This window comes from Oncorhynchus nerka, linkage group LG20 (genome assembly GCF_034236695.1).
Source record: "Oncorhynchus nerka isolate Pitt River linkage group LG20, Oner_Uvic_2.0, whole genome shotgun sequence".
NCBI lineage: Eukaryota > Metazoa > Chordata > Actinopteri > Salmoniformes > Salmonidae > Oncorhynchus > Oncorhynchus nerka.
In genome coordinates, this window is record NC_088415.1 from 88251766 (window position 1) to 88265216 (window position 13451).

The following is a 13451-nucleotide window of genomic DNA, read 5'->3' on the forward strand; positions in this document are numbered from 1 at the left end:
AAGCAGAACTTAATATTTGTTACAGAAACCTTTGTTTGCAATTACAGAGATCATACGTTTCCTGTAGTTCTTGACCAGGTTTGCACACACTGCAGCAGGGATTTTGGCCCACTTCTCCATACAGACCTTCTCCAGATCCTTCAGGTTTCGGGGCTGTCGCTGGGCAATACGGACTTTCAGCTCCCTCCAAAGATTTTCTATTGGGTTCAGGTCTGGAGACTGGCTAGGCCACTCCAGGACCTTGAGATGCTTCTTACGGAGCCACTCCTTAGTAGCCATGGCTGTGTGTTTTGGGTCGTTGTCATGCTGGAAGACCCAGCCACGACCCATCTTCAATGCTCTTACTGAGGGTAGGAGGTTGTTTGCCAAGATCTCTCGATACATGGCCCCATCCATCCTCGCCTCAATACGGTGCAGTTGTCCTGTCCCCTTTGCAGAAAGGCATCCCCAAAAAATGATGTTTCCGCCTCCATGCTTCATGGTTGGGATGGTGTTCTTGGTGTTGTACTCATCCTTCTTCTTCCTCCAAACACGGCGAATAGAGTTTAGACCAAAAAGCTATATTTTTGTTTCATCAGACCACATGACCTTCTCCCATTCCTCCTCTGGATCATCCAGATGGTCATCGGCAAACTTCAGACGGGCCTGGACATGCGCTGGCTTGAGCGGGGGACCTTGCGTGCACTGCAGGATTTTAATCCATGACGGCGTAGTGTGTTACTAATGGTTTTCTTTGAGACTGTGGTCCCAGCTCTCTTCAGGTCATTGACCAGGTCCTGCCATGTAGTTCTGGGCTGATCCCTCACCTTCCTCATGATCATTGATGCCTCACGAGGTGAGATCTTGCATGGAGCCCCAGACCAAGGTTGATTGACCGTCATCTTGAACTTCTTCCATTTTCTAATAATTGCGCCAACAGTTGTTGCCTTCTCACCAAGCTGCTTGCCTATTGTCCTGTAGCCCATCCCAGCCTTGTGCAGGTCTACAATTTTATCCCTGATGTCCTTACACAGCTCTCTGGTCTTGGCCATTGTGGAGAGGTTGGAGTCTGTTTGATTGAGTGTGTGGACAGGTGTCTTTTATACAGGTAACGAGTTCAAACAGATGCAGTTAATACAGGTAATGAGTGGAGAACAGGAGGGCTTCTTAAAGAAAAACTAACAGGTCTGTGAGAGCCGGAATTCTTACTGGTTGGTAGGTGATCAAATACTTATGTCATGCAATAATATGCAAATTAATTACTTAAAAATCATACAATGTGATTTTCTGTTTTTTTGTTTTAGATTCCGTCTCTCAGAGTTGAAGTGTACCTATGATAAAAACTACAGACCTCTACATGCTTTGTAAGTAGGAAAACCTGCAAAATCGGCAGTGTATCAAATACTTGTTCTCCCCACTGAATACACTCAGCGGCCAGTTTATGAAGTACATCACCCCATTCACGCAAATGGTTCGCTCCTACAGACAGTGAGTCACGTGGCCGTGGATTGCTATATAAATCAGGCAGACAGGCATCAAGGCATTCAGTTACTGTTTGGACTGAACGTTACAATGGGCGGAAAGAGTGACCTAAGTGACTGAGTGTGGTAGGATCGTCAGGGACCAGGGGCGCCGGTTCCAGTAGCTCAGAAACGGACATCCTCCTGGGATTTTCACGTACAACAGTGTCTAGGGTTTACAGAGAATGGTGAAACAAACAAAAAAACATCCAGTCAGCGACAGTCCTGTGGGTGAAAACAGCTCGTTGATGAGAGGTGGAAGGAGAACAGCAATAATCGTTAAGCTAACAGGCGGGCCGCAAACAGGCAAATAATGGCGCAGGACAACAGTGGTGTCCAGAACGGCATCTCGGAATGCACAACTCATCGGTCTTTGTCACGGATTGGATATTGCAGCAGACAACCACACCGGGTTCCACTCTAATCAGCTAAAAACAAGAAGAAGATGCTCAAGTGGGTATGCCATCACCGACACTGGATAATTGAGGAGTGGAAAAACATTGGCCGGTCCGAAAAATCCCGGTTCCTGTTGCCTCATGCTGATGGCAGAGTCAGGATTTGGTGTAAGCAGAATTAGTCCATGGCTCCATCCTGCCTGGTGTCAAAGGTACAGGATGTTGGCGGTGGTGTAATGGTGTGGGGAATGTTTTCCTAGCAAATGTTAGGTCCCTTGATACCAACTGAGCAACGTTTGAATGCCACACCTTATAGAATCCACTCCCTGAAGAATTCAGGCTGTTCTGGAGGCAAAGGGGGTTCTGACCTAGTACTAGATAGGTGGACCTAATACACCTATGACTTTGACCAACCTATTGTATGACTTTGACCTTAGTTGTACATTCAAAATAGCAGTACCGTTGGTTGTCTGTGTGAAGGCAGGTTATATGTCTCTGCAGTGTGGTGTGTATCAATGAGTCTGTTCTTCAGTCTGTGGTGTGGTGTGTATCAATGAGTCTGTTCTTCAGTCTGTGGTGTGTATCAATGAGTCTGATCTTCAGTCTGTGGTGTGTATCAATGAGTCTGTTTTTCAGTCTGTGGTGTGTATCAATGAGTCAGTTCTTCAGTCTGTGGTGTGTATCAATGAGTCTGTTCTTCAGTCTGTATCAATGAGTCTGATCTTCAGTCTGTGGTGTGTATCAATGAGTCTGATCTTCAGTCTGTGGTGTGTATCAATGGGCCTGTTCTTCAGTCTGTGGATCAATGAGTCTGTTCTTCAGTTTGTGGTGTGGTGTGTATCAATGGGTCTGATCTTCAGTCTGTGGTGTGTATCAATGAGTCTGATCTTCAGTCTGTGGTGTGTATCAATGAGTCTGTTTTTCAGTCTGTGGTGTGTATCAATGAGTCAGTTCTTCAGTCTGTGGTGTATCAATGAGTCTGATCTTCAGTCTGTGGTGTGTATCAATGAGTCAGTTCTTCAGTTTGTGGTGTGGTGTGTATCAATGAGTCTGATCTTCAGTCTGTGGTGTGTATCAATGAGTCTGATCTTCAGTCTGTGGTGTGTATCAATGAGTCAGTTCTTCATTCTGTGGTGTGTATCAATGAGTCTGTTCTTCAGTTTGTGGTATGGTGTGTATCAAGGACTCTGTTCTTCAGTTTGTGGTATGGTGTGTATCAATGAGTCTGTTCTTCAGTCTGTGGTGTGTATCAATAGGTCTGTGTAGGTCTCTGTATTGAGTCTGAGTTGGTAATAAAGGTATGGGAGGTTCATTAAACAATGAAGACGGTAGACCATCACACAACCATGAACTGTACACCTAACTGTCTGGGGAATTTTGGAATAATTTTGTCCCCATTCCATTTTTAAGATAAAAATCTAAATTTCTGCCACATTTTTTTTGGGGGGGGGTCCTGTGCAGTTGTAATTCAAACAAATACACGGGTTAACACCAAATGTTTTATTTTAGAGTTTTTTAAGTTATTTTAGAAGAGATAGTGAATCATGCAGCGGTTCCAATACATCAGTATGCATGGTACGGATATGTATGAGTTTGTGTACTGTACCTTGCTCATCCAGGACTTGCGCTTGGACATGGCTTTCCTCCTCTTGACCGCCTCCCACAGCCGTCTCTGCCCTGCAGCGACACCAGCGAGAGACAGAGAGAAGAGAGAGAGACAGACACAAAGAGAGCACACGAGAGGGAGAGAATGTCACTGACTATGCAGACCAAGAATGAGAAACCCTAAGGCATGTGATAAGTCATCTGATTCAACTACCAAGTTCCTGGCAACTCCTCCGATTCAACTACCAAGGTCCTGGCAACTCCTCCGATTCAACTACCAAGGTCCTGGCAACTCCTCCGATTCAACTACCAAGGTCCTGGCAACTCCTCCGATTCAACTACCAAGGTCCTGGCAACTCCTCCGATTCAACTACCAAGGTCCTGGCAACTCCTGAGATTCAACTACCAAGGTCCTGGCAACTCCTCAGATTCAACTACCAAGGTCCTGGCAACTCCTCCGGTTCAACTACCAAGGTCCTGGCAACTCCTCCGATTCAACTACCAAGGTCCTGGCAACTCCTCCGATTCAACTACCAAGGTCCTGGCAACTCCTCCGATTCAACTACCAAGGTCCTGGCAACTCCTCAGATTCAACTACCAAGGTCCTGGCAACTCCTCTGATTCAACTACCAAGGTCCTGGCAACTCCTCCGATTCAACTACCAAGGTCCTGGCAACTCCTCCGATTCAGCTACCAAGGTCCTGGCAACTCATCCGATTCAGCTACCAAGGTCCTGTCAACTCATCCGATTCAGCTAACCAAGGGTAGCCCTCTGGGAGGAGAGTAGGGCACCGCTGCCCACCAGTAGGGTAGCCCTGTGGGAGGAGAGTTGGGCACAGCTGCCCACCAGTAGGGGACAGCTGCCCACCAGTAGGGCACCACTGCCCACCAGTAGGGCACAGCTGCCCACCAGTAGGGCACAGCTGCCCACCAGTAGGGGACAGCTGCCCACCAGTAGGGTAGCCCTCTGGGAGGAGAGTTGGTGGACTTGAAACATCAGAAAAGCATTTACATTTACACATTTGATTCATTTAGCTTCATTCATTTACACGTATCCAGAGTGACTTACAGTTAGTGTATTCTTCTTAAAGGGATATTTGGGATTTTAGCAATGATGTCATTTATCTACTTCCCCAGAGTCAGATGAACTTGTGGATAAAATGTGTATGTCTTGGTGTCCAGTATGAAGGAAGTTAGAGGTAGTTTTGCGAGCCAATGCTAACTAGCATTAGCACAATGACTAGAAGTGCTAGCAGATACCCATAGACTACCATTCATTGCGCTAACGCTAGTTAGCTATTGCGCTAACGCTAGTTAGCAACTTCCTTCAGACGGTTCACAGAGACATAAAAATGGTATCCACAAGTTTATCTGACTCTGGGGAAGTAGAAAAAAATCCAAAGTTTATCTTTTAAGATAGCTAGGTGGGACAACCACATATCTCAGTCATAGCTAGGTGGGACAACCACATCTCTCAGTCATAGTGAGGTGAGACAACCACATCTCTCAGTCATAGTGAGGTGAGACAACCACATCTCTCAGTCATAGTGAGGTGGGACAACCACATCTCTCAGTCATAGTGAGGTGGGACAACCACATCTCTCAGTCATAGTGAGGTGGGACAACCACATCTCTCAGTCATAGTGAGGTGGGACAACCACATCTCTCAGTCATAGTGAGGTGGGACAACCACATATCAGTCATAGTGAGGTGGGACAACCACATCTCTCAGTCATAGTGAGGTGAGACAACCACATCATAGTGAGGTGAGACAACCACATCTCTCAGTCATAGTGAGGTGGGACAACCACATCTCTCAGTCATAGTGAGGTGGGACAACCACATCTCTCAGTCATAGTGAGGTGGGACAACCACATCTCTCAGTCATAGTGAGGTGAGACAACCACATCTCTCAGTCATAGTGAGGTGGGACAACCACATATCAGTCATAGTGAGGTGGGACAACCACATCTCTCAGTCATAGTGAGGTGGGACAACCACATATCAGTCATAGTGAGGTGGGACAACCACATCTCTCAGTCATAGTGAGGTGAGACAACCACATCTCTCAGTCATAGTGAGGTGGGACAACCACATCTCTCAGTCATAGTGAGGTGGGACAACCACATCTCTCAGTCATAGTGAGGTGGGACAACCACATCTCTCAGTCATAGTGAGGTGGGACAACCACATCTCTCAGTCATGGTGAGTAAAATGTTCCAAAATAAAGTTAGCTGCTAGTAGTTTCACGAGAAATAAAGAAAAATGAGTGTGCTTGAGGAAGAGGAGAAAGAGAGAGAAAGGAGAGAGAGTGAGTGGGAAAGGGACAGAGGAGTTGAGAGGGGGGCTTAAGAGCGTGAAAAATGGGAGAGAAAATAAGAGCTATAGACTAGGGTTTCTTTTTTTCTCTCCCACTAATGTGCATAAGGTCGCATGCCTGTCAGACTGGCTTAGGGCACCCGTATACTAGGTTCAGGTTTGCTCCTAGCAGAATTCAGCTATTTTTATGTTTGTCCCTCTTCAGATGCTGTAGCAACCACACAGCCAGTATAAACTTCCTCAAAACAGTCTAAGATAAATGAAAAAGTTTGTAATGAATTGACTTTCTTCCTAGTCACACAATTTTACATCTAACTAAGGTGTTTGGTGCAGTATTTCTTCACTAGTCATGTCTCGTTGAATAACAACAAACATTTCATTGAAGAATCCTGTCCATAGTTCCCACTACTAGGAGTAGTACTGTTGACCAATTACCAACGAAGGGGCGGAGACTTTGGCTACCGACCTTCGACTTGCCTCAAGAAAACATTTGGTGTGTGAGAACAGCCTCCCCCCAAAAAAACCTGCTGAACACCCAAATGAACAAAAACAGTTAAAAACATGAGGGTATAATATATGCGAAAACTGTTTCAACTAGGAAGCATGCGGCAGGCTTTAGGGCAGGGGTATTCAAAGAAGGGGTCGCGGCAGAACTGCAGAGGGGTCACCTCAAAAAATTATATACAAATGTTTTTGAGAAAGATAATTTGAAAAATAAAATGTTATTGAGTAAATGTATTTATTGGTTTATTTTCATTTTGATAAGAGATGAAAATGCAATGAATTGAAGGTTATTTCTTGACTTAAAAAGTCAACATTTACCGATTTTAAGGTTGTGTCATTAGAGTTGGTGTTGGGTCACGAGAAATACTTCTGGTCCCCAGAAATTCTGCTAGAAAAAAATGAGTTTCCCGCTAAAAAAGTTTGAATACCACTGCTTTACATGCTGACCAGACCATACGGGATCAGCTTGGAGAAATTACATGACCCTTTTCCATTATTACTCCCACTCTGTCCGGTTCTCTCTCCATCTCTGTCTCTCGCTAGCTCTCCGTTTCGCTCTCTCTCTCTCCATCTCTGTCTCTCGCTAGCTCTCCGTTTCTCTCTCTCTCTCGGTCTCTCTCCATCTCTGTCTCTCGCTAGCTCTCCGTCTCTCTCCATCTCTGTCTCTCGCTAGCTCTCCGTTTCTCTCTCTCTCTCTCGTCTCCCTCCATCTCTGTCTCTCGCTAGCTCTCCGTTTCTCTCTCTCTCTCTCGGTCTCCCTCCATCTCTGTCTCTCGCTAGCTCTCCGTTTCTCTCTCTCTCTCTCGGTCTCCCTCCATCCATCTCTGTCTCCGTTTCTCTCTCTCGGTCTCTCCATCTCTGTGTCTCGCTAGCTATCTCTGTGTCTCGCTTTCTCTCTCTCTCTCTCGGTCTCCCTCCATCTCTGTCTCTCGCTAGCTCTCCGTTTCTCTCTCTCTCTCTCTCTCCTCCATCTCTGTCTCTCGTCTCTCCGTCCATCTCTGTCTCTCCTCCATCTCTGTCTCTCGCTAGCTCTCCGTTTCTCTCTCTCTCGGTCTCCTCCATCTCTGTGTCTCGCTAGCTCTCCGTTTCTCTCTCTCTCTCGGTCTCCCTCCATCTCTGTCTCTCGCTAGCTCTCCGTTTCTCTCTCTCTCGGTCTCCCTCCATCTCTATCTCTATCTCCATCTCTCTCTCTTTCTCTCTCTCCATCTTTCCCTCTCCTTCCTTCACTCTCCCTCCACAAGAAAGGAGGGAGGACAGTGAAGTGTGAAAAGAAAAAAGAGGAGAGTAATTTAGCTTTATCAGGGGGCTTTGTCTTCAGATTGACTAGTTATGGTACTCTGTACAGGGCTTCAGACCAACTTTTTCAGTTGGCACCAGCCCATGATTTGGTGCAACAACAAAAAACTTCTGCAGCGTTACACAATAGAATACATTTACCTACTGAGATGGTATTCAATAAATAAGTTGTTAAATCTAATGTTAAATCTAACATGTCCAATCAGCAATGCATGATGATAAATATTTAGATATAATGCAACCTAATTGACCATTTTTGTTAGCTTTTACTGTCAAAACTGGGCATCAGAATAATTATTTCTTGTTCATTAGAGCCACATTTTCCTTCATCTTTATGAGCATTTATATTATATACATGCTTAATTAAATAGGTGCTAATTGTTTAACCTTTATTTAACTAGACAAGTCAGTTAAGAACAAATTCTTATTTACAATGACAGCCTACTGGGGGAACAGTGGGGTTAACTGCCTTGTTCAGTGGCAGATCGACAGATTGTTTGATCTTGTCAGCTCAGGGATTTGATCCAGCAACCTTTGGGTTACTGGCCCAACGCTCTAAACACTAGGCTACCTGCCGCCACAATTCATCACCTAAAGAAGTGGAAACTCTAAATACATTAGCTAGATCGCCAAGTCTAAATACATTAGCTAGATCGCTAAGTCTAAATACATTAGCTAGATCGCTAAGTCTAAATACATTAGCTAGATCGCTAAGTCTAAATACATTAGCTAGATCGCTAACTCTAAACAAAGGGGGAAAGGGGAGACACCTAGTCAGTTGTACAGCTGAATGACTTTAACTGAAATGTGTCTTCCGCATTTAACCCAACCCCTCTGAATCAGAGAGGTGCGGGGGGGGAGGCTGCCTTAATCAACATCCACAGCGCCCGGGGAACAGTGGGTTAACTGCCTTGTTCAGGGGCAGAACGACAGATATTTACCTTGTCAGCTCGGGGATTCAATCCAGCAACCTTTCAGTTACTGGCCCAATGCTCTAACCACTCAAATATAACACCTAGCCATGTACTAATCTAACAGTAAAAGTAATGTCCCCTCCCCCCAAAACATTTTTTGCAATGAGGCCAAGTGCACTCGTGATGGCCATTGTGCAATTTTGGGTGTTCTGTATTTCAAAGCCATATCAGATATCTTGATTATAAAACAGCGTGCTTTGAGCTCAATAACGATCGTTGATAAATAAGAGGGGCACAGGAGGGAGAGAGAGCCTCATTACAGCAGCCGGCCCCAGAAAAACAGGCTGACACTTTTACTACAGGAATCATGAGGATAATGCACTTTACTGTAACAAATGCATGGTTTTATCCGGCCCCAAAAAAATCAGACGTTTTAATTGAGGTGACCAGGTAGAATGTGCAGCTCACCAATGCGGCCAATGAAAAATGTAACTCGCACAGCCAAAAGTCAAAAGATTTGCAAAATATCCCCCCCCCCCCACACCATCCCCACTATAACAACTCACCGGGCCGCCCCATGCCGATCTTCTCCAGGTCCTCGTTTTTGACGTAGTCGAAGTGGGAGATGAGCGTCACGTTAAGGTCGTCACGGATACGCAAAAGGTACTGCTGCAGCTGCACCTCCATCAGCAGCTCCAGGAGCCATTCTGTGCCCTCCTCAGACTGCATGCTACTGCCCAGCTTCTGAATAACACATACAAAAAGGAGAAACTGGGTTTAAATATTGAAGAACAGAAGACTGCACAACCTCTTCACAGACATAGCAAATTACCACACCCTTTCCTCCCCCGAGAATACACTGGCACCGTCATAGATCAGTAAGTAGACATCCGTAGCCGGACAGACATCCACAGCCAGACAGACATCCACAGCCAGACAGACATCCGAAGCCAGACAGACATCCGCAGACAGACAGACATCCGTAGCCAGACAGACATCCGTAGCCAGACAGACATCCGTAGCCAGACAGACATCCGTAGCCAGACAGACATCCGTAGCCAGACAGACATCCGAAGCCAGACAGACATGCGCAGACAGACAGACATCCGTAGACAGACATCCGTAGCCAGACAGACATCCGTAGCCAGACAGACATCCGTAGACAGACAGACATCCGTAGCCAGACACAGGTGAAGACAGTATAAAGCACATTTGGTATCCAGATGATACACAGACAATCTATTCAAACAGACAATCTATTCAAACAGACAATCTATTCAAACAGACAATCTATTCAAACAATGTATCCAGACCTTTTTCCTCATTCTCAACCATACCCTGTGTAGAGGGCAGTGTGAAGTGCCGTATGGTCTTGTTTGATAGCTTAGCCTATACGTCAAACAACTATTATCAGGACACAGACTTCTTTTGACTTCTGTCAAACATGTCCGGCTGCCCTCTTCTCTATTGGATTTGGAGTGCTGCTTTCAATTATCCAACTATCTAATTCCGAGAGAGAAAGAGACAGAGCCTCTGAAACAGAGACAATATAGAGAGAGAGAGAGTGGAAGACGCTTAACTAATACTTCCGATTTGAGAGAGAGAGACAAGAAGACGCTTGACAAGTACTTCATATGTCTGTGTGTGTGTACCTGCACACAGGTACACACAGAGATCTTTATGACCAAGTCCAAAAACCTTTCACTGACTAGCAAGATAGACCCATAGTCTATAACTCAAATGATATGATATGACATGAGAAGAGATTACTTCTATTTTGCTTAAAACATTACACAATTTCAGATTCGTAATCCTTCAGCTCGTAGTGGTCTGGCACCTGGGCTTGGTCCACTTCTAGAACCCCTGAGTAGAACTGGGCTTGGTCCACTTCTAGAACCCCTGAGTAGAACTGGGCTTGGTCCACTTCTAGAACCCCTGAGTAGAACTGGGCTTGCCACTTGTAGAACTGGGCTTGGTCCACTTCTAGAACCCTGAGTAGAACTGGGCTTGGTCCACTTCTAGAACCCCTGAGTAGAACTGGGCTTGGTCCACTTCTAGAACCCTGAGAGAACTGGGCTTGGTCCACTACTGGAACCCCTAGAACCCCCCCCTGAGTAGAACTGGGCTTGGTCCACTTCTAGAACCCCTGAGTAGAACTGGGCTTGGTCCACTTCTAGAACCCCTGAGTAGAACTGGGCTTGGTCCACTTCTAGAACCCCTGAGTAGAACTGGGCTTGGTCCACTTCTAGAACCCCTGAGTAGAACTGGGCTTGGTCCACTTCTAGAACCCCTGAGTAGAACTGGGCTTGGTCCACTACTAGAACCCCTGAGTAGAACTGGGCTTGGTCCACTACTAGAACCCCTGAGTAGAACTGGGCTTGGTCCACTTCTAGAACCCCTGAGTAGAACTGGGCTTGGTCCACTTCTAGAACCCCTGAGTAGAACGCAGTGGGCTCAACTGACTCACCCATGCTCAGTCTAAAGGTTATGGGTCTCATTTCAGGGGGAAAAAAACTCAACATTAAACCTAGAGAATTCGTGAAGCAAAAGACCACAACCCCAACGTGCCTTTTTTGTCTGAATTCCACTCATGACGTACTGTCAGAGGTCTCTTTTTAAAAGGTCAAAAGGTCTACTGATTTTGCATTGTAGCCATGATGCAAAACAGTGTAGTTGTAGAAAGCTACTGGGTGTCCTAGCTCAGCAAAGAGCTGACTTGATACCTTCATTATCTAAAATCAGGTGTTTGAAGAAAAGCCACACGATGCTGAGCTGTGTTGTTGAAATGGAATGGATGAGTATTACAAGGTACACATGTAGGATCTTACATTTGAGCCAGTTTTCTACAGCAGGAAAATAATCCTGCAGCAACAGGAAATGTGATGTTTTATGTGGAAATTATTTCAAAATGGAAATGTAAAACTTCAGAAGCCTTTTTAAACCACAAATACACTACAAGTTTGACATTTCCTGCATTGTAGGAAAGTTATCCTGCAACAGGGTGATCAAATTAAGATCCTACATCTGTACTTTATCCATGCATTAACTTCTGTTAAATCTTCGTTTTGGTTGCGATGCTTAAACTCTCTTGCTAAACTGGGGTTTAATCATTAGTACAAACAGAGAGCATTTTTCAACTAAAACTAGAGTTTCTATTGGACAAATTCAGGTAGGTCCCTCCCCATTTTGTTCTGTTTACTTATGTTTAAGAAACGTTTTGCAACAGAATCGGCGTAATGAATACACCCCTGTTAACACCAAAGTGTCACCTCTCGTGGTGGTGCCAAAGACGTGAGTTGACTTCCCTTCCTGACAGTTCCTGTGCCCGTCGGACAGGCTGTCAGAGTTGATACCTAAAGAGGTGGGGATGGGGGCAAGGCTGTTGGCACTGGAAAGAAAAATATTGACGTTGTGTACACAGATGTGGCACTTGGGAGGTATTGTTATATCTGGAGTACTTCTCCTGTCCTATTCGGTGTCCTGTGTGAATCTAAGTGTGCGTTCTCTAATTCTCTCCTTCTCTCTTTCTTGCTCTCTCTCGGAGGACCTGAGCCCTAGGACCATGCCCCAGGACTACCTGACATGATGACTCCTTGCTGTCCCCAGTCCACCTGGCTGTGCTGCTGCTCCAGTTTCAACTGTTCTGCCTTATTATTATTCGACCATGCTGGTCCTTTATGAACATTTGAACATCTTGGCCATGTTCTGTTATAATCTCCACCCGGCACAGCCAGAAGAGGACTGGCCACCCCACATATGCTCTCTCTAATTCTCTCTTTCTTTCTCTCTCTCGGAGGACCTGAGCCCTAGGACAATGCCCCAGGACTACCTGACATGATGACTCCTTGCTGTCCCCAGTCCACCTGACAGTGCTGCTGCTCCAGTTTCAACTGTTCTGCCTTATTATTATTCGACCATGCTGGTCATTTATGAACATTTGAACATCTTGGCCATGTTCTGTTATGTTCTGTTGCACAGCCAGAAGAGGACTGGCCACACCACATAGCCTGGTTCCTCTCTAGGTTTCTTCCTAGGTTTTAGCCTTTCTAGGGAGTTTTTCCTAGCCACCGTGCTTCTACACCTGCATTGCTTGCTGTTTGGGGTTTTAGGCTGGGTTTCTGTACAGCACTTTGAGATATCAGCTGATGTACGAAGGGCTATATAAATACATTTGATTTGATTTGATTTTGATTTGATGAGGAGTGGAAGCTGGACGAAGTGTTCCGCTGCAAGGTGTCACATGTCGCTTGTCTCTGGGGAATGCAAGGTGTCACATGTCGCTTGTCTCTGGGGAATGCAAGGTGTCACATGTCGCTTGTCTCTGGGGAATGCAAGGTGTCACATGTCGCTTGTCTCTGGGGAATGCAAGGTGTCACATGTCGCTTGTCTCTGGGGAATGCAAGGTGTCACATGTCGCTTGTCGATGGGGAATGCAAGGTGTCACTTGTCGCTGGGCGATGGGGAATGCAAGGTGTCACATGTCTCTGGACGATGGGGAATGCAAGGTGTAACTTGTCTCTGGGCGATGGGGAATGCAAGGTGTAACCTGTCTCTGGGCGATGGGGAATGCAAGGTGTAACTTGTCTCTGGGCGATGGGGAATGCAAGGTGTAACTTGTCTCTGGGCGATGGGGAATGCAAGGTGTCACATGTCTCTGGGCGATGGGGAATGGGGAATGCAAGGTGTAACTTGTCTCTGGGCGATGGGGAATGCAAGGTGTAACTTGTCTCTGGGCGATGGGGAATGCAAGGTGTAACTTGTCTCTGGGCGATGGGGAATGCAAGGTGTCACTTGTCGCTGGGCGATGGGGAATGCAAGGTGTCACATGTCTCCGGACGATGGGGAATGCAAGGTGTAACTTGTCTCTGGGCGATGGGGAATGCAAGGTGTAACCTGTCTCTGGGCGATGGGGAATGCAA

General features: G+C 46.0%; 1 protein-coding gene across 4 annotated transcripts in view; it reads right to left on the reverse strand.

Moving 5' to 3' along the window:
* Positions 1 to 13451, reverse strand: part of LOC115101603 (activated CDC42 kinase 1-like) — a 153936-nt gene that overhangs the window by 52071 nt on the left and 88414 nt on the right. For 3 of the 4 annotated variants that reach the window (XM_065005947.1, XM_065005949.1, XM_065005950.1), the window contains 2 exons: positions 9099 to 9276; positions 3501 to 3571 (listed from right to left, as the gene is read on the reverse strand). In XM_065005947.1, the coding sequence (XP_064862019.1) occupies positions 3501 to 3571; positions 9099 to 9261 (234 nt within the window). In that variant the 5' untranslated portion in view covers positions 9262 to 9276. Of the gene's footprint in view, positions 1 to 3500; positions 3572 to 9098; positions 9550 to 13451 lie in introns of those variants that run through there. The other variant, XM_065005948.1, reaches the window with a different exon arrangement.